General features: G+C 36.6%; 1 protein-coding gene across 2 annotated transcripts in view; it reads right to left on the reverse strand.

The window, feature by feature from the left end:
* LOC105463297 (anoctamin 3) overlaps window positions 1–22880 on the reverse strand; it is a 485486-nt gene that overhangs the window by 187489 nt on the left and 275117 nt on the right. For both annotated transcript variants that reach the window (XM_071074951.1, XM_071074952.1), the window contains one exon: window positions 22445–22563. In XM_071074951.1, the coding sequence (XP_070931052.1) occupies window positions 22445–22563 (119 nt within the window). The remainder of the gene's footprint in view (window positions 1–22444; window positions 22564–22880) is intronic.

Below are 22880 nucleotides of genomic sequence, written 5' to 3' on the forward strand. Positions count from 1 at the left end.
ACATCGATGCAAAAATCCTCAATAAAATACTGGCAAACCGGATTCAGCAACACATCAAAAAGCTTATCCACCATGATCAAGTGGGCTTCATCCCTGGGATGCAAGGCTGGTTCAACATTCGCAAATCAATAAACATAATCCAGCATATAAACAGAACCAAAGACAAGAACCACATGATTATCTCAATAGATGCAGAAAAGGCTTTTGACAAAATTCAACAGCCCTTCATGCTAAAAACGCTCAATAAATTCGGTATTGATGGAACGTACCTCAAAATAATAAGAGCTATTTATGACAAACCCACAGCCAATATCATACTGAATGGGCAAAAACTGGAAAAATTCCCTTTGAAAACTGGCACAAGACAGGGATGCCCTCTCTCACCACTCCTATTCAACATAGTGTTGGAAGTTCTGGCTAGGGCAATCAGGCAAGAGAAAGAAATCAAGGGTATTCAGTTAGGAAAAGAAGAAGTCAAATTGTCCCTGTTTGCAGATGACATGATTGTATATTTAGAAAACCCCATTGTCTCAGCCCAAAATCTCCTTAAGCTGATAAGCAACTTCAGCAAAGTCTCAGGATACAAAATTAATGTGCAAAAATCACAAGCATTCTTATACACCAGTAACAGACAAACAGAGAGCCAAATCAGGAATGAACTTCCATTCACAATTGCTTCAAAGAGAATCAAATACCTAGGAATCCAACTTACAAGGGATGTAAAGGACCTCTTCAAGGAGAACTACAAACCACTGCTCAGTGAAATAAAAGAGGACACAAACAAATGGAAGAACATACCATGCTCATGGATAGGAAGAATCAATATCGTGAAAATGGCCATACTGCCCAAGGTAATTTATAGATTCAATGCCATCCCCATCAAGCTACCAATGAGTTTCTTCACAGAATTGGAAAAAACTGCTGTAAAGTTCATATGGAACCAAAAAAGAGCCCGCATCTCCAAGACAATCCTAAGTCAAAAGAACAAAGCTGGAGGCATCACGCTACCTGACTTCAAACTATACTACAAGGCTACAGTAACCAAAACAGCATGGTACTGATACGAAAACAGAGATATAGACCAATGGAACAGAACAGAGTCCTCAGAAATAATACCACACATCTACAGCCATCTGATCTTTGACAAACCTGAGAGAAACAAGAAATGGGGAAAGGATTCCCTATTTAATAAATGGTGCTGGGAAAATTGGCTAGCCATAAGTAGAAAGCTGAAACTGGATCCTTTCCTTACTCCTTATACGAAAATTAATTCAAGATGGATTAGAGACTTAAATGTTAGACCTAATACCATAAAAATCCTAGAGGAAAACCTAGGTAGTATCATTCAGGACATAGGCATGGGCAAAGACTTCATGTCTAAAACACCAAAAGCAACGGCAGCAAAAGCCAAAATTGACAAATGGGATCTCATTAAACTAAAGAGCTTCTGCACAGCAAAAGAAACTACCATCAGAGTGAACAGGCAACCTACAGAATGGGAGAAAATTTTTACAATCTACTCATCTGACAAAGGGCTAATATCCAGAACCTACAAAGAACTCAAACAAATTTACAAGAAAAAAACAAACAACCCCATCAAAAAGTGGGCAAAGGATATGAACAGACATTTCTCAAAAGAAGACATTCATACAGCCAAAAGACACATGAAAAAATGCTCATCATCACTGGCCATCAGAGAAATGCAAATCAAAACCACAATGAGATACCATCTCACACCAGTTAGAATGGCGATCATTCAAAAGTCAGGAAACAACAGGTGCTGGAGAGGATGTGGAGAAATAGGAACACTTTTACACTGTTGGTGGGATTGTAAACTAGTTCAACCATTATGGAAAACAGTATGGCGATTCCTCAAGGATCTAGAACTAGATGTACCATATGACCCAGCCATCCCATTACTGGGTATATACCCAAAGGATTATAAATTATGCTGCTATAAAGACACATGCACACGTATGTTTATTGCAGCACTATGCACAATAGCAAAGACTTGGAATCAACCCAAATGTCCATCAGTGACAGATTGGATTAAGAAAATGTGGCACATATACACCATGGAATACTATGCAGCCATCAAAAAGGATGAGTTTGTGTCCTTTGTAGGGACATGGATGCAGCTGGAAACCATCATTCTTAGCAAACTATCACAAGAACAGAAAACCAAACACCGCATGTTCTCACTCATAGGTGGGAACTGAACAATGAGATCACTTGGACTCAGGAAGGGGAACATCACACACCGGGGCCTATCATGGGGAGGGGGCGGGGGGAGGGGGGAGGGATTGCATTGGGAGTTATACCTGATGTAAATGACAAGTTGATGGGTGCAGCACACCAACATGGCACAAGTATACATATGTAACAAACCTGCACGTTATGCACATGTACCCTACAACTTAAAGTATAATAATGATAAATAAATTAAAAAAAAAAACACACACACAAACATGGCTATAGCCAATATTAAAAAATGTATATTTTTAGAATACAAAAAATGTATGATTTTAGCTATTTTAACTTTTTTTTTTTTTTTTTTGAGACACAGTCTCACTCTGTCACCCAGGCTGGAGTGCAGTGGCATGACCTTGGCTCACTGCAACCTCTGCCTCCCGGGTTCAAGCGATTCTTCTGCCTCAGCCTCCCGAGTAGCTGAAACTATAGGTGCATGCCATCACATCCAGCTAATTTTTGTATTTTTAGTAGAGACAGGGTTTCACCATATTGGCCAGGCTGGTCTTGAACTCCTGACCTCGTGATCACCTGCCTTGACCTCCCAAAGTGCTGGGATTAAAGGCATGAGCCATCGCACCTGGCTGTGATTTTTTAAAAATAAATAAATTTCCTAAGGAATATTTGCTTTATTGACATACACATTTCTTTTAAAAAGGCAACGTTACTTTTTTTTTGAGTTGTTTGAGTTCTTTTTAAATTCTGGGTATCAGTACTATTGGATGCATAGTTTACAAATATTTTCTCCCATAGTGCAGGTTGTCTGTTCACTCTGTTGATTCTTTTGTGTGCAGAAACTTTTCAGTTTGTCTCATTTGATTATTTTTGCTTTCGTTGCTTGTTCTTTTGAAGTCTTAGTCAATCAATTCTATGCCTACCCCAACGTCAAGAAGATTTTTCCCTAGGTTTTTTTTCTGGTACATTCATAGTTTCAGGTCTCATTTAAGTCTTGGATCCATCTTGAGTTGATTTAAAAAGTGGACAAAGGACATGAATGTGAATTTTTCAAAAGAAGTCATACAAAGCATATGAAAAAATGCTCAACCAAGCATATGAAGAAATGCTGAACATCCCTAATCATCAGATGTATTTTTTTGTTCTCACATTGCTATAAAGAACTACTTGAGACTGCATACTTTATAAAGAAAAGAGGTTTAATAGGCTCCCAATTCTGCAGGCTGTATAGGAAGCATGGCTGAGGAGGCCTCAGGAATCTTAACAGTCATGTAGAATGGTGAAGACGAAGGAGTCATGACTTACATGGCCAGAGCAGGAAGAAAAGAGCAAATAGGAAGGTGCCCCACACTTTTTTTACAACCAGATCTTCTGTGAACTTACTCATTAACATGAAAACAGCAAGGGGGAAGTCTGCCCCATGATCCATTCACATTCCACCAGGTCTGTCTTCTAACACTGGAAATTACGATTCAACATGATATTTGGGCAGGGACACACACCCAAACCATATCACTCTGCCCCTGGCCCCTGCCAAATCCCATGTCCTTCTCACATTGCAAAGTACGACTGTCCTTTCTCAAGAGTCCCCCAAAGTCTTAACTAATTTCAGCATTAACTCAAAAGTCTGTAGTCCAAAGTTTCATCTGAGGCAAGGCAAGTTCCTTCCACCTATGAGCCTATAAAATCAAAACAAACCAGTTGATTCCAACATAAAATGGGGATACAGGCATTAGGTAAACACACTTATTCCAAAAGGGAGAAATTTGCCAAAACAAAGGGGCTGCAGGCCCCACACAAGCCCAAAACCCAGGAGGGCAGTTATTAAATCATACATATCCAAAATAATCTCCTTTGACTCCATGTCACATGTTGGCCACACTAATGAAAGGGCCTGACTTTCATCAGTGCTCCCAAGACCTTGAGCATCTGTGCACCAGTGGCTCCGCAGGATACAAACCTCTTGACTGCTTTCATGGGCAAGTATTGAGTGCCTGCAGCTTTTCCAAGTATATGGTGCAAACTACCAGTGGATTTAACATTCTGGGGTCTATGGGACAGTCACTTCTCACAGCTCCACTAGGCAGTTCTCCAGTGGGGACTCTGTGTGGGGGCTCCAACCCCACATTTCCTCCTCCACAGTGCCTCTCTACCCCTGCAGCAGACTTCTGGCTGGACATCCAGGCATTTCCATACATCCTGTGAAATCTAGGTGGAGGCTCCTAAGCCTCAACTCTTGCCCTCTGTGAACCTGCAGGCTTAACACCACATGGAAGCTGCTAAGGCTTATGGCTTGCACTTGCTGGAGCAGTGGCCTGAGACATATCTGGGGCCTTTTAGCCACTGCGGAAGCTGTCGTGGCTGGGATGCAGGGAGCAGTGTCCTGAGGTTGTACAGGGCATTTTCCCCATTGTCTTGGCCATAACACTGGGTTCCTCTTTACTAATGCAAATTTCTGCAGCCAGCTTGAATTCCCCCCAAGAAAATGGGTTTTTCATTTCTACCACAGTCAGGTGGCAAATTTTCCAAACTTTTATGCTCTGCTTCCCTTTTAAATACAAGTTCCAGTTCCATGTGATTTCTTTGCTCATGAGTGTAAGGATAGTCTGCTAGAAGGAGCCAGGCAACATCTTGAATGTTTTGCTACTTAAAAATTTCTTTCATCAGATACCATAAATCATCACTTTCAACTTCAAAGTTCCAGATCTCTAGAGTAGGGACATAATGACTCCAGACTCTGCCAATGCATCACAAAAGTGACATTTACTCAAGTTCCCAATAAGTTCCTCATTTCCATCTGAGACCTCTTCAGCCTAGACTTCATTGATGATATCAGTATAAGAATTTTGGTTACAACAACTTAGCAAGTATACAGGAAGTTCCAAACTGCCTCATCTTTCTGTCCTCTTCTGAGCCCTCCACACTCTTCCAACCTCTGCCCATTAACCCCAAAGTTGCTTCCCCATTTTCAGGTATATTTATAGCAATGCCCCACATCCCAAGACCAATTTTCTGTGTTAGTTCATTCTTGCATTGCTATAAAGAACTATCTAAGACTAGGTAATTTATAAAAAACAGAGGTTTAATTGGCTCACGGTTCTGCAGGCTGTATAGGAAACATGGCCAGGGTCAGGGGGAACTCAGAAAACTTACAATCATGGTAGAAGGCACAGAGGAAGGCAGCATGTCTTACATGGCCAGACCAGGAGGAAGAGATTAAAGGGGAAAGTGCCACACACATTTTTGCAACCAGATCTCATGAGAACTCATTATCATGAGAACAGCAAGGGGGAAGTGACCCCGTGATCCAATCATATCCTACCAGACCCCTCCTCCAAAACTGGAGATTACATTTCAACATGAGATTTGGGTGGGAACACAAATCCAAACCGTATTATCAGAAAAATGCAAATTAAAACCACAAAAATATGTCATCTTACAAAAGTCATAATGACTAATATTAAGATGTCCAAAAATAACAGAGAAAAGGGAACACTTATAGGCTCTTGGTGGGAATGTAAATTAATACTACCTTTATGGAAAACAGTGTGGAGATTTCCTAAAGAATTAAGAACTACCATTTGATCCAGCATTCTCATTACTAGGTATATACCCTAAGGAAAAGAAATCATTATATCAAAAAATACCTGCACTAGTATGTTTATTGCAGCCCTGTTCACAATAGCAAAGACAGGAAATCAACTTAAGTGTCCATCAATGGATGACTGAAAATAAGAAAATGTGATATTCAACCATAAAAAGGAGTGAAATCATGTCTTTTGCACCAAGCATGGATGGAACTGGAGGCCGTTCTCTTAAGGGAAACAACTCAGGCAGAGAAAGTCAAATATCTCCTGTTCATATACGTGCAAGCTAAATAACTCGTACACATGAGCATACAGTATGGAATAATATTGGAGACTCAGAAGGTTAGGAGGGGATTGAGAAATGAGAAACTACTTAATGAGTACAATTTATACCATTCAGGTGATGGATACACTCATAGCCCAGACTTCACCACTAGGAATATATCCACGTATTAAAACTGCTCTTGTACCCCTTAAATTTATACAAATAAACAAAGATAATGTTAAATATACTTTTAAACAATATAATGAAATAAATACAAATAAAACTCAATTATATATATTATGAATTTCCCTTACACAGATATGAAAACATCTGAAGTCAGATAATTTCTAAGTAGGACTTTTTACAGAGATATATATATATATACACACACATACACATATGTATATATATCTGTATTCAAATTCCTGCAAAATGGAAAAATTGAAAGGCTAGATTTGTAAGTATTCAACAAAATCAGTCCCAAATCACAAACCTAATCTCCATCATATTCCACATGATTCAAAAAACACTAAAGGCTGGGAAGAGCGACTCACACCTGTGACCCCAGCACTTTGGATGGCTGCAGTGGGAGGATCACTTGAACCCAGGAGGTTGGGACCAGACTGGGCAACATAGTGAGACTCTGTCTATAAAAGAAGATTAAAAAAAAAAAAAAAGAGCAAGGCATGGTAGCATGTGCCTGTGCGCCCAGCTACTTAGGAAGCTGAGGTGAGTGGAATGCGTGAGCCGAGGAGTTTGAGGCTGCAGTGAGCCATGATTTCACCATGGCACTCCAGCATAGGTGACAGAGTGAGACATAGTCTCCAAAAACAAGGAAAAAAAAAGAAAGGAAAAAAGAAACACCCTACAACAGAATTGAGCACATATGAAATAGATCATGGGGGAGGTCAATATTCTTAATATATTGCTTAGGTTTTCCTTGACTTTTAGAAATTTCCCAAAGCAACAAATGATCCCTAATTTGTTTATGGACATTCTTTTCCTTTGCTTTCTCTTTCATTTAGTCCATTTTATCAGATGCTTTATTTCATTCTTCACCTTCCATCTCCATGCAATACTTGAAGATAAATTTTATCAATAGGGTCCATCCTAGACATGATCAAGCTCCTTGAAACACATTTCACCATTTATTTACCTGTGCAAGGAGAAATTACCTTTATAGTATTCAACAGTTTAGGTCTTTTTGTTATAGGTTATAAACATACAACATATAGCATATATGAACTTCCCTTCATCATCTTTGTAATTTCACTCCCAAAAATCCCACCTGTGGAAATTAGTGAATGTAGTAGAATTTTCCACCTCTACTATAAAGAAAAATGAGCATAGATTTTAAGATTGTATATCACACAGTGTATTAGACAAATTTATTCTCCCAGATCTCTCTCCTCTCTCTCTCTCCCCCTCCCTCCTTCTCCTCCTCCGTGAATTTCTAACCACCTGTATCCTTTTTATCATCTCTCCTTTCCATAAGCTCATCCTCACTTCCCTTTTCACACAAAATCAGCCTGTGGTGTGGGTAAAGGCTAGCTTTGCCATTCACTATGTGGTATGTTCTTGGAACAGTCACTTAACATCTCAATTCCTTATTTTTTTCATCTGTAATAAGATGAATACATTTTCTTTATGGTGCAATTACTATGTGCTGGCACTTTTCTAAGTTTTTCAGTGTATATTCATTCATTCTTTCCTCACAAATACCCATTGAGGTGTGTATTATTTTCTGTAACCACCCCCATTTTATAAACAGAGAATCAGAGGCACTGAAAATTTAAACAATTTTCCATTGCCACATAGCATGCAAGTGGCAGGGCCAGGATTCAAATTCATGTGTTCTAACTCCAGGGGCCAAGTTCTAAAAGACAGCAACTTATTTGCTCAATTATTTTTATTTATTTATTTATATTGTTTTTGAGACAAGGTCTCACTCTGTTGCGCAGGCTGGAGTGCAGTGGAGCGAACTCAGCTCACCGCAACCTCCACCTCCTGGGTTCAAGCAATTCTCCTGCCTCAGCCTCCCAAGTAGCTGGGTCTACAGGTGCGAGCTACCACGCCCAGCTAATTTTTATATTTTTAGTAGAGACAAGGTTTCACCATGTTGGGCAGGCTGTTCTCAAACTCCTTACCTGAAGCGATCCACACACCTCAGCCTCCCAAAGTGCTGGGATTACAGGCATGAATGCCCGGCCTGCTGAATTAATTTTGGAATTCCTTTACATTTTTCATTTTTATTTTTAACTTACTACTACTATGAAATACATAAAAGACCACAGCCTAACATGTTGTTTCATAAAGAAACAAACAAAAAAAACTGGTGTATTTGCTCTTAAGAATCAAACAGGCACTTATAAACTGAAAGGTTTGTCATTTTCTCTAAAGAATTACACATGGAAGCCCAGTGAACTGGTGATGTGCTTTTAACTTGTTTTAATGATGTTATGGCACCACCAGCAGAGGCTCAGTCGGCTGACTCTTTAACCCAGCTCACTGTGGAAAGTGTTTTGTAAGTTTGAAGAATATCATGGAAGTTTGTGCTTGTGGGTATGAGGCATTAGAAGTTTCTGCATGAGATTGTTATATAAATCCCTATTGTCCTCAGACTTGTACTCCTTCTATAGCCTATTTCTCCCACGCAGTGTTGTAGCCAGGTATGCCTCTTGCTTTGGCCCCTGCACATGCACAATCTAGTCCAAACTCTGTATCTTTGCTCACGCTGTTCCTCCAGTTGTCCAAACCTTTTCCTCTGCCCCTAGCAATTACATTTTCAACTCCCTCTTAATTTTTCCCTGCAGTGCTTTTATTTTCCTAATGTTGCATGATTGATACAAAATAAGGAGAAAGTGGAAGCACTGCTAAAGATAAACAGTTCAGGGATAATTTGCTATTACAAGTTTAGAGTTCTCTTTCTCTTATACCCTCCCTTTCAAAAATGTAGATCTAACTGTATTTGTGAGTGCATATATATTACAGATGAGATATGACTTGCAATATGTATTATAGACACTGATATGGTTTGGCTGTGTCCCCACCTGAATCTCATCGTGAATTGTAATAATCCCCAGGTGTCAAGGGCAGGGCCAGGTGGAGATAATTGAATCATGGGGGTCGTTTCCCCCATGCTGTTCTTGTGGTATTGAGTAAGTCTTATGAGATCTGATGGTTTTATAAATGGGAGTTCCCCTGCACAAGCTCTCCGCCTGCCACCATGTAAGATGTGACTTTACTCCTCATTTGCCTTCTGCCATGATTATGAGGCCTTCCCCAGCCATGTGGAACTGTGAGTCCATTAAACCTCTTTCCTTTATAAATTGCCCAGTTTCGGATATGTCTTTATTAGCAGCGTGAGAACAGACTATTACAGACACACACTGAATTCTGTACATAGTGTTATAAAATCTATTCTTATTCAATTGTAGTTATACTAATTAGGACTCTTTCAGTTCTAAATGACAAATCTAATTTGAACCAGACAATCATAGCCTCTCCTAACAAAAAATTATTTAAGTCCATGTAGCCAAAATTATTCAGCTCTCTACCTCTGAAAAGGCCAGAGCTAGTATAGCTTTAATAACAGCTGGTTCTCACAATCCAAATGGACCTGTCAGGATTCTTACTCTAGTATTATATTTCTTCTGTATCTCCATCTCTTAATTCTGTTGCTTGTTTTTGCTTTTCTCTCTCATTCTTTCCTACACTTAAAAAACTTTTAGACAAAATAAACTTGACATACTTTATTTAAGCAAAGAACAGTTCATGAATTGGGCAACATGTAAAACTGGAAGAAATTCAGAGAGCTCTGCTCCAGCAGTACAAGCAGTGAGCTTTTATAGCCTGAAGACAGAAGCAAAGTAATTACCTGATGACTACACCTAGTCATTTGCCTCATTTATGTGTGGTGTGAGGAGAGACCCCTAGTTCTATAACCAATCAGCTAGTTGCCTGGTTGTGACTGAGGCTAGATTTTTTTTTTCAAGACAGACAAAATTGTCTCCAAGTTAAGTTTTGTTTTGCTTGCATAAAGGTTTTGGGTGAAGAAAAACCCCGAGCCTGATGACTTCCTGCATATTTTGCTGTAATACGACTAAAAATAATTTTCTTCCTGTGGCTGAGAGGGGAATATCTTTTCCTATGTAAGTTCTAAGAGAACATCTCAGAGTGGAATTCAGCTTGGGAAACTTGTACATTACCGCATCTATCATTCTATCCAACAGGAGGGATAATTCTGTTGGCTAGCTTAAAGTAGGGAAATAGGGCCAACAAAGAAAGTGATACTTGCATAAAACAGGAAAAATCCACCAATATCTCTACATCAATATGTAAAGTCTCTTATCTCTTTTACCTAATGTGGGCCAGAAAACAAAGGCTATTCTAGGTTACAGTGATTGGTTGTTTTCATCTTGTTTTAATGCAAAGAATAGACTTGTGATAAAGGGTATGGGGTACTGGGGCTCTCCCAACTTTTTCTGACTTTTCAGAAAAGAGATTCTGAGGCTTGGTGGTCTGCAGAGCATATAGAATGGATCTGCTGGCAGGGAATCCCAGAACCAGATCTCGTTACTCTTAACATAGTGTTTCCCTGGGGTGGGAAATACAATTTTATATTCCCCTATTTATTCTTGTTGTGTGATGGCACACTTGAGAATTAGTGGTGCAGATTGGCCTTGTCTCACTGCACTTTCAAATACCTAAACAATATTCAGTTTTATGATTCTGCCATTATTTACCTCCAGCTGAATGATATTTTGGCTTGTTTTGCCAAATTATTCTTTGCTGTGATTCATAATGATGCAGTGAGTATCCCTGTTCATATATCTCTGTTAATCTCTCAATTGTTTTATTACTACAAATCCTTATAAGTAAAATAACTCAAAAAGTTTTGCCCATTTTTAAAGACAAGATTGATTTCCTTCCCTTCCATGAATTGTGCTTGTACTCTTGAAGGCCACACTAATAACTCTATTCCACGTATTCCAATGTTTCCCTAATATTCTTTCAGTAGTTCACTTATTTGACAAGTTTATCCTGAGTTCGTTATGAGTCAGCCTCTATGCACAGTGCAGAGGTAATTACAGAGAAAAAAAAAATTCATTGTCCCCCTCCATGAAAAGAGAGTAATTTAGTTAAGGAGACAGATAGGAGGACATATAATTGCAATTTGTGTGATTTGTGCTACGAGGGGGCGGAGGTGCAAGTGCTATGAGAGCAAAGATGAAGTAACTGTCTTGAGAAAGAGAAAAAACCTTCATTCAGAAGTGATATGTGATTTAAATCCTAAAAACATGAATGGAGAAAGGTGGTCAGCCTTCCCAGGTTGAGGAAACTCCATATACAAATACATCTGGGCATGGAAAAGGATGAGTATATTCAACACCTGCTGGAGTACTAGAGGAGTCACTGGTATCTGGAAGTCCTGTCAAATGATATAAAGCATAATTCTTATGCATTCTAAAATTTGAGGACCATTCTTCTGAAGCTCCTATTTTTACTGTCCCCAGTAAACTGCAAACTTTTTGACAATGGGAAGCACGTCACATTCATTTCATATCCACTGAATCTTGTATGGTACCTGGCATGCACGCATCTGTGCACACACACACACAAATATGCAAATGAATCAAATGATAATTCAACTTGTAATTGAGTAAAGCCAGTTTTACTCAATGCAATATTTGAATTTGGAAATGTTAGAATATGTATTTTTTATTGCAGGAAACAAAACAAAATTTAAAAATCATCTATATCCCCAGTAGTATTAAAAGTCTCTCTCATACACACACACACACACACACACACACTTATAACTTAGCTTTCTAGCCTGCTTTTTTTACTTTCTTGACTTGTGTCCCTGTCATTAAGTAATCAATTCCAATGTGATTTCTCTAACTTCCACCTTTGTAGTTAGATATCTAAGTGGTTTCCCCATTCTGATGTGGGAAACTGTCTGATGGATTCACCTTACCTTTAACCAGTCTTGGCCAGCCACCTTCGCCTTTATTGAGTTGCATTACTCCAGTGTCGTCCCCACCTCCTACATTGTTTCCCCGCCCAAAGGGGCAGAGTGATCTTACAAAAACAGAGATCTGTCCAAAAACCTTTAAACTTAGAATCAAATTCAAACCCCTCATCATAGGCCCCTGCAGCATTGTGTCTGCTCACTTCTCTCTCACCTCTCCTCTTGGCCATCCTTGTGCTTAGTTTCGGTGTTTCTGCCACATAAGCACATCGCTTCTCAAACACATCTGGATACTCTGCATGCCAGGGCCCTCACATAGGTCACTCTTCTGCCTTGAATGCCACGTTCTTCCACTTTTCCCTCTGTTGACTTCTCATCTCTCATTTCTTGCTCTTAATAAGCTGCTTTCCTGATCACTCAAGTAACTCCCCTTCTTCTACCCTGCACCCACTTATGACAACTTTAAATAGATAATTACATGTAGGCTTATTTTCTTATTCCTCCAGTAGACTACAAGCTTTGCACACTTAGGGATTTTGCCTGTTTTATTCAATAATGTATACCCAGATTAGTATAGAGTCTGGCACATGATGAATTCTCAAAATAGAGTACACTGAAGATATTAAGGGGATAATTAAGACAATGGTTCTCAAATGTGCTATCTGCACCAATAGCATCAGAATCACCTGGAAACTTAAAAATGCAAATTCTGAGGCCTCAACTGGAGCTACTGTTATCAGAAGCTCTGGGGGGTGGAGTCCAGTTATCTATCTTTTTTTGTGCAACCACTGCTGTAAGGTATCTGTTTAGGAAGGCAACACACATATTTTGTTTAAAGATGATGTAGCCAGAATTCCTTAGAATGTGAGATCTGAACCTTAAATATCACTGAATTTAATCTCTCATTTTGCTGAAAGAGAAGTCCAAGGATAATTTTATTTTTTAATTTAACAATTAGTGATAATTCTGCTTATAAATTTGCTTTTATGATAGTGAGACATACATATTTCTTATGAATATTAAGTATAATTATGCAGCACATACTTTTGAAAAGTTTTCAAATATGAAGCTACTTTTATACTAATAGTTGAGTATGTATTAATTTAGCTAAAATTAGGTAAAAGTATGGAAAAATGCATTTTGCATTTCTCTGAAAATGGTTCAAACAATGAATTGGTCCAGATAATTTATCAGACACTATTTCTCTGTGATTAATTTTGCCTATATTGCTTTCATGTTATTAAGGGGGAAGCAATAGTTTCCTCTGAAGTGTCTTATGAAATCTGGTTCACTGAGCAATGCACTATCATAGAGTTACAAAAAAAGCTAGATTAATTTTACTCAAATTGGACTCAGATTAGATCCAAAACACCTGAGATATCTGACCTCAGTTAACTGGATAAAGTGTGATGCTGAATACCATATAAGACATATATCCACGGGAAGAATAAAAATCATGAAGCAAATGTAAATACAAAACTTAAAAAATACAAAAACTAAGAAGGAAAGAAAATATTGATTGAATTTCCATTATGTAGTGGTATTATACTAAGTGCTGTTTCTTAGATTATCTTATATTATTCTCTTTCCACTAATTTTTACTTTTATTTTTTATTTAAAATCATAGGTTCTCTAGTTTATCTAATGAAGACACAAATCCAAGTCTTTCTCAAAGGAACAGTCTGTGATGAAGCATAGACTATGGTTTTCTATTGGGTTCTCAATACAATAAACATTTTTTAAATATTATATATATGTGAACTTTAAAATATTCCATTAGTGGAAGTAATTTGCAGAGAGTACATTTGAATAGATCTTTTCTCATCACTGATTTTTATATTTTTAATATTATATAAGAAATCATTTAAGTACTTATTTTTCGTAAAGAAAAGAACACTTATTTCCATATCAGTGATTATCTATGCTATATGATCTTATCTTTAACATAGATGTAAAAATGGAAATTCTCCAGATGGAAGCATCTGACATTTTAAATCAAAACATGAACTGAGTCAAAATTAAGTTTCTTATTACCTTTAAAACTTTGAGAAAATAAAGACAGCAGGTTGAAAACATTTTACATCACAGTGAATTTCGTACCTGATGTGATTTATTTATTTTAACATTTGACGCTATGAGATATGCTCCTTTAAATTCAGATGTTTCCCTCAGACTTTCTATTTTCATGAAAATCAGTTAAAAATCTTGTATAAAATTAAGAAAAACTGAAAATATTTTAAAGGTAAATATGTTTTATGTTTTTGAATAAAAACCATTTTAGAGTAGATGCTGTGAATAACTATTTCAATTAAATCAATAAATACATTTAAAAAGACAAAACTTCAGAGAGGTGATATTTTGTTTACATGCAAGATAAACACAGATATTTTTAAAATAACACATTTAGATCATACTTTTTTTACTCTGAAATATATATCTAGTATTTTGAAATAACAGATATATTCATTTCCAATTCTGAAATCAATATTAATTTCTCTCAATTGGTTTCTCTACATATGTTTAAGAAAATATAAAAATAGTATAGAATTCCTAGATTGATGCACTTTTAAACATACCACAGTCCGAATTCTGAGTTCAGCTGCATTTGGAATCCCTCATTGCTGACAACAGAGTCTCAAATGACAATCTTCTTTAAAGCACTCTTCAGTGTGACAACTGAAAGTTCTCCCTTTCACCGCCTGCTTTTTCCATTAGCTAGAATGTTACATACTGCGTGCTACACAAAGCATTTGACTGGAGGGTTTTTAGCCTACTCTTTAAATGCCTTAGTTTGAATAATCATTTTTTAAAGATAACTCATCTCTTTATAAGAATATCTGTATTTTTTTTATTAATTGCATTTTAGGAGTTGGTTATAGGGTGGAATAGGGGGCTGCCTTCATGTGTCATTGGTTAATGTCTATGCATGAGTCACCTAAGTGACATTTAGTAATATAATGTCAGCGACATTTTTATGATTTTACTGTCAATTATTAATAATCTATTGTATGTGCCATTTGAATGAGCTGGGCAGATTAACATGAAAGATGGGAGGTGTGTTTCAGTTTGATAATAGTGGTCTGGAAAATACAACTAACTTTTTTAATGGTGATCTAGGTAACACTTTTTTGATACTGGAGTGGAGTTCACCAGGAATTCCTATAATGCTTTTTCTGCTTTTAAAGGAAATTGCCTCATTTTCTTGTTCACTGGAGAAAGGTACAATTGAAAGCTTTGTGGTTTCTGAAAAATCCTGCATGTGTTAAACTTCACATTGCATTATATTGTCTCTGAGCCACACATAATGATATGATTGTAATCTGAGAGCACAGGAATTAACTGACACCTAAAAGTAAACAAGCAAATAAAATTGAATGCTTTTGTCCCCATTTAGTTAATATCCACATAAGAAATGCAACACAGGGTTACATTTATTTCTGTTAAAAAAGCCTCTGTAGGGCAGCTTGTAATTGGGACTGACAAGACACTGAACCTAAGAAGTAACCACTTAATGTATATGGTCTTGAGTAAATAAGCATGCTTTAAAATTGATTTTCCAGCAGGCTCAAGAAATAGAAAAAAATAACTTCACACAATGTTAGAAATAGTTAAAGAACAAATGGTATATTACTCTAATACGTAGGTTTAAATTGTCTATGGCAGGAAGGGATTAATGAAATCAAATGGGTTTCCATGACTGAAACCCTCATCTGGAATCCTCCTTTGCATCATGCAAGAAGTCAACCACCACAACAAAACAATAATAATTAGTTTTTTAAAACAGAAGTGTCAGAAATTATTCAGTAAACACAACAGTGCTTTATTCTGCAGGTATTTTCTTCTCTACAGTGATAATTGCTCAAAATATTCATATTTTGATTGATTCTTTGGTGAGATTAAGAAGGCTATGTGCCAAAATATATGGAGAAAGATGACAGAGGGAGATGAAGGGCTATAAGCTGCAAGCTAGAGATAAGTGTTTTAAAATTTATCAGGATATAACTAAGCACAGGAGCCTCAATTTTATTATATTAAGTATAAAACATTGAAAAAAAGCACAATATTCATGCTCTCTAATAAACATAATTTTCCAGTAATGTGAACATGACCGCTAACTACCCAATTCACTTTTCTCGTGGCTTCTATAGTCCCTTGCACGCACCTCCATTATGTGCAGTGTAGCACAGTGCTTGACAGTGTGGTCCCTGTGTATAATTCCTGCCTCCTCCTTACCAGCTGTGTGATAACAGAAAAGTTACGTAGCCATCTAACCCTTCATTTCTTCACCTATGAAATGGGGGTAAAAATAGACCTTACCTTTTAGAGTTGTTGTTGTGATAGAAAAGTAGAAGTTATTAAAATCCCTGTTAAGATCCCTAATAAATGTTAGTTGTTATAATCATTTAACATTATTATTATTAATATTGAAACTTCCAGTTCAGTGTTCACAGCCTGGAGGGCTTGGAGGTGACAGATTAAGGAGGTAGATTTGACTTTCGGTATGCTCAAATAACATGGTTTCTGATCTATCTTCTCTGGCTGCTTTCATGTCTGAACAGCTAGAGAACTGTTTGATTTGAGCCGGTCATTGATTGAATGTTCAAATATCAAGTAGAACCATTATCTGCACCATTTAACTGGTATGCCCATACATTAATTATTGAATTTACTTTCACATCCCATCAAACTATGTATACTTTTTTGCAGAGAAGTTATTGCAACTCTCATTTTAGAGCTAACATCCTCCAGGGAGATTTAGGAGATGTGTCTCCCAAAATGAATTCTTAAGTACTCATGGGAAAAACAAATACATTGGTGATTTGAGAAACCTCTATGTGTTTAATTACTGAGACATTAGTTTCAGGGAAGAGAAAACATCTTTGACATCTTTTTTGTTTCTTTGTATTGCATATGAAATACGACTTCCTAAACAGGCACATTTTTTCCCCCCATAGTCTTTCAGGGAACTAAAGGCATCTACCCCAACAAATCCATCTCTCACCTAATTGTATTCTCTCAGGTAAATCATCTCATGTCATGATTTCCTAGCCCTCTGCTGTAGACATATTTCAGTTCTGCACAAAACTGTTGGCAGCTATAGGAGCTTTTGGGGAGAGTTTTATGTTTCGTTTTGTGGTGGTGGTGGTGGTGGTGCTGCTGCTTATTTTGTATTTTGATTGGTAAGGGGAGTTCCCATACTGTAATAGATTCAGTTGAAAATATTTATCTACTTATTATTTGATCCCAAGGAATGGAAACTTTCTATTATTTGACTACTTTTGCTGAGGTTTAGTGATATTATATTTGTAACACATTACTATTTTTACTTAGGGGTTTGTAGATACAAGAATAAATTGCAAACAGGTCAATCTAGTTATAGGAGGTTGTGAGTTAGCCACACAATTACTACAATTTAGAGCTGCCTTACTTCAGAGTAATGTTTCAGGGTTTTGGAAAGAGATAAGTATCTCTGAGGGTATACCTCAGAGATTGAACTGGAGACAGAAACGCCGAGTCTAGAGTTAAAGAGACATGCCACAATGCGGCTCTGGTTCCGCCAAGCTTAGAGACTGGGGCAAGAAACGTTTCTGTTAATTCCTTATTTTCTTGTTTGTAAAAATGAGAGTATTACTACCTATTGTCATTGAATTATTGTGAGATTTAAATTAGATAATGTATATAAAGTGCTTACCACAGTTTCTGGTGCATAAGTGATCAGTGCATATTAGGGCAAAGAAACTGAAATGCTACTTACTATGGTTATTGGGCTAAAAAAGGTGAAGTCCTGAATTACTACGGTCATGCCAGTGTAACAAAATGGAAAAACTGTTTGGAAGAAAAGACTATCTTATTTTAAATCCTGGCTCAGTCATTTACCAGCTGTATGAGACTGTAAAAAGGTAATGATATTATAATATTTATGGCTTAAATCTATGAATACTTAAGTATTATGTCCTTTGAATTTTACCACCCAGTGATAAAACTATAAACATCTCTTGTATATCATTCCAAGTATTTTCCCCATGAAAACCAGCTAGACATTTTTATATAATTGGCATTATACTGCACATATTGATTTTTAAAACCACTTTATTATATAATAATACACTGTGATCATGTCCTATTATCCTTAAATAGTTTAGAGATTTTCAGCATAGTACTGCCTTGTCTGAGGGCATTACGAATTACTATTTTAAATGTTATCATTTACACTTGACTCTGGAAGTGCTCCTCCCCCACCACAAATTACAATGTGAGAAACATTCTTTAACAGAATTATTTGGGCTAACTTCTTGCTTTTTTTTTTTTCTTCCTGTTTTTTTGAGAGGGTCTCCCTCTCTCTCTCTCATGTTGGAGTGTAGTTGTGTGACCATGGCTCACTGTAGCCTCCACCTCTCAGGCTCAAGTGATCCTCGTGCCTCAGCCTCCCGAGTAGTTGGGACTACAGGTATGTGCCACCATACCCGGCTCATTTTTGTATTTTTTCTGTAGAAACAGGGTTTCACTGTGTATCTCAGCCTGTTCTCAAACTCCTGGGCTCACACTCCAGATTACTTATCTGCCCTCCTCAGCCTCTCAAAGTGCTGGGATTATAGGCATGAGCTACTACACCCAGAAACTTGGCTAACTTCTAATTGCATTCTCTTCATAAATTCCTAGAACTAGTCAACAGGCAAAATTACTTGTAGGTACTGAACCTTCCTTGTGAAACTGTTTTCCAGAAAATTTGGCTCAATATACATACTGACCAGCAAGGAATAAAAATGATAGCTTATAGTTTAAAAGTACAACAAAACCTAATACTGATATAAACATTTTCTAATTTGGTTCAAAAAAACATTGCTTACATTTGTATTTCTGTAATTAATAGTACAGCTGATCATTATATATGTTAAAATTAAATTGCTTTTCAATTTATTTCATTCTTATATTTATAAATTACATTATGATATCTGTGTGAATTAAGAATATTAGCCATTCTTCTGGCATGTATATATTTTCCAGCATGTGAGCTGATCACCATATCTTAAGCTTGTCTCTTCTTAATGTTATCAGAATTTTGACACTGATATATTTAGTATCTAAATAGTAAGTCTATCCATGCTTAATTTTATCATTGATTTTAAAAGGCCATTTAAAGAAGCAATTGTTCTATTCTGTCATTAGAAAAAATGTTAATTTTTTTTTTGCTTTGTTTTCAATATATTCAGTTTGAGTATACTTCTTCAGCTCTTCAGTAATTCATTTGTTATAAGATGTGAGATGTCATCTAAGAATATTTTAACTCTTTCCAAATAATTGACTAGTTGTTGTGAGAACATTTGCATGTTTTTGAATAATTAACATTTATTTCCTGATGTGAAATGCTACCTTTATCATAACATATACACCACTCCCTCACATGCATGTGCACATACACACACACACACATGCACACACAGGTTTAAGGAGTCTACAGAAAATTTGAAGCAACTCTGAAAACTCTTGTACTAAATCTTTTGGAAAATTTACACTAGCGATCAGCTAATGTAGAACAAGTCTTCACCATTTACTAAGAAAGGTTTCTGAGGGTCAAACTAAGTACTTAAATGGCACAAGGAAGGGAGATTCCTTTTAGGGTTGCAGGGAAGATAATGCTTTTTCAGTATTTCAGAGAATACAAAGACTCTGAAAACAGGGCGAGCTTCCTCTGGGCTGATCGAAAGGAGACTACTTAATGTTAGGTAAGAAGATAAATTTAAAAACATGGACAAAAAGATTAATAAGCCAAGGTGATTTTCTGTGTGACCCATGTTTTACATGAAAATTAAATATTTAGGATACCACTTAATAATATAAATAAAAGGTTACTTCAGGTACTAAAGTTAAATAAATATTAATATTTTCTTTAGAAACTGACTATCCCAAAAAGAAGTAAAATTTATTCTCTTAGCATTTCATGTATAATCTTGTCCATTAAAGCAGCCATATAGAGCCAAGTTAGTCATTCATCTTGTAGTTTGTCATCACCATCTCACAATATCTGGACAAAAATAGGAAGTAGCACATTCAGAATACTAAGTCCTATACACAATTTGGAGGCAAAGAGCCATTTAGGCAAATGAAATAGTTCCTGACATCCACATAAAAGGTATGCTGTAGAAGACTACAAAAGCCATCTCCTTCTCACCTTCTTCAACATATGACCAGTGTCTCCAGCCCTAGAGAAAATTATTTCTAATACCCATTGAGATAAAGATGAGCACCATCTGCCAATGCCAGTTGACACAAAGTGAATGGCCTTGTGATCTAACATTAATGAACTGTTAAAATATACATGTGCAGATTTTCCTTGTCCATAACCTTCTTCCTGTTTGATTTGATACCCAATATCCTTTCAAAGGTGAAGTCACTGTAATTGAAAACTAGATTAATATTCCCAGACTCATTAATGTCAATATCTGTAGTTAATTTGGGCATTGTGACAGTGGTGGACCCATGAAATATCCCAGCTGAGACCAAAAGAGCTATGCAGCTGAGCTTCACTAATGCCCACTACAGACGCCATGGATTCTTTACCATAGGCTTATTCCTGCTAACCTAGATTAACCATAGATAATCCCTGTAAATCGACCACATCTAGAGGCCTCAGCTGGTATGTAGGATGTGACTCCTTGGTGGAGAGAGGGATTCTAGTTTTGAGGATCATACAGTTTGGCGGTAGGACTTTATTATCTTCATATGTTATTCCCAATGTTCTCCATATTCGTGAAACAAGAAAAAGTGATATTTACCCAAACCATCTTAAAAACAATCACCCTCATTTGCTCTAGAACTTTGCTTGCAGTCAGGCCAGGTCCTTCAGTCTATGGATTTTTGGGAATGTTCCTTTCCTTTCATTACAAAATGCTTCCTTAAATTGCTTAGCTACACATGGATGAAAAAGCCTTTTGTCAAGAGGTAAGACAGAAAGTAAACTGGTCTTAGAGAAAAGTTTTATAAAAGAAATATCTGCACTCCCATATTTATTGCAACAGTATTCACAACAGCCAAGACTTGGAAGCAACCCAAGTGTCCATCAACAAATGAATGGATTTTTAAAAAGTGGAGAACATATACACAATGGAGTACTATTCAGCCATAAAAGAATGAGACCCTGTCATTTGCAACACCGTGGATGGAACTGGAGGTCATTATGCTAAGGGAAATCAGTCAGGCACAGAAAGACAAACTTTTCATGTTCTCACTTATTTGCGAGAGCTGAAAATTAAAACAGTTGAACGCATAGAGATAGAGAGTAGAATGATGATTACCAGGGGCTGGGAAATGTAGGGCAAGGGGAGAGGGGATGATCACTAATTATTAGTGACGAACAAGAATAAAGAAATTTGGCACAATTATCCCTGCATCTATGTATTAGTTTGGTCTCACTTACGATAGTAATATTTAGTCTCTGCCATATTTATTTACTAACACATTGGTGGGTGTCTAATAAAGATATTTGCAAAAGTAATCCAAGAAACACAGAATCAAATATCACAGAGAAAACTGTATTTCTTGTGATTATTAGCCATGCAGTGAAAATTGAAACCTAAGTCATTCCTTGTGTTAAACTGCACTTAATGTCCAACTATCCTTTTTACAAAGGCATTTCCTTTTTCATCAATACAAAAAATGAAAAAAAATAATAAAAAAAAAAATGAGCTTATCCTGAGCCAGGATTTGTCGTGAAAATCATCAAAAGGTCTATATGGATCAGTTACATTTGCAATGATGAAAAGAAGCAACATTCCGTTTTGTCTTTGGTATCTGATGGGAACACTCCCATGTTTTGAAGAGTCCATGAAAGCATTTTGTTTGAGGAATGGCAGGATTGTTGGAACCAACAGCTTTTAAAATTGAACTCTACCTCATTTTTGTATTGGTGAACTATAATTTTAATAAGATATTCTCAATCTTTTGCTATGCGCCAGACACTTACATGGTTATCTCATTTTGTCTTCAAATAATCTTGTCAAGCAGACAACCAGGAGCATATTCCAAGATGAGAAAACAATTCCCAGTGAGTTTAATTAGTCTTATCAAGTTATTACAACTGGGTAGTGGAAATGGAACTTAAATCTTGGTTGATGTGATACTAAAATCCATGTTCTCATTAAGTCATGCTAAGAAAGACGAAGAAGCCCTAAAGAGACTATTAATGAATAATTTTACATTTCACATTAAGTGTTTTAAACATTGTTTGAGAAATATGAATCAGTATGATAAATATGAATTAATATCTCTATATAACTTCTGAGTTCTTAATGGTACATATTAACATGTATATTCTTGTATAGTCTCCAGCAAAAACCAAACATGTAGACACATATTAAAAGGTTTTAAAAATTATGCTCTAAAAATGACTTATTGATAAAGTTTAGTTCTCATTACCTTAGATAATTTTGTCTTGAATTCAGATTTATCTTTGATAACAAAGTCATTAATGAGACGAGACCGGTCATAAGTAGCGTGTTCTGATTCATCTGTGTAATCCTTATCTTTTCCTAGGGCTATAAAAGAGAAAGAGAAAGTTATATTTATTTCTATCATTTTTCTTTTCTCTTTTTTCATTAAATGTACTAATCTCTCCTCTTTCATGTTTCCCAAGGTTTAGCCTAGATACACACACACACACACACACACACACACCCCTACACATATACACACACACTAGAACATACATAAAATTTGTGTGGCAGAATTTTCAAATAATCCATACATTCAATAAATAAGCACATGAAAGTAATCACATGAAAGCTTGCCTGTTATTTACTAATGCTGACACTGATAGTGACTTTCAGAAGAATTAAATGCATCTGTGCTATTG

This window comes from Macaca nemestrina, chromosome 12 (assembly GCF_043159975.1).
Source record: "Macaca nemestrina isolate mMacNem1 chromosome 12, mMacNem.hap1, whole genome shotgun sequence".
Taxonomy (NCBI): domain Eukaryota; kingdom Metazoa; phylum Chordata; class Mammalia; order Primates; family Cercopithecidae; genus Macaca; species Macaca nemestrina.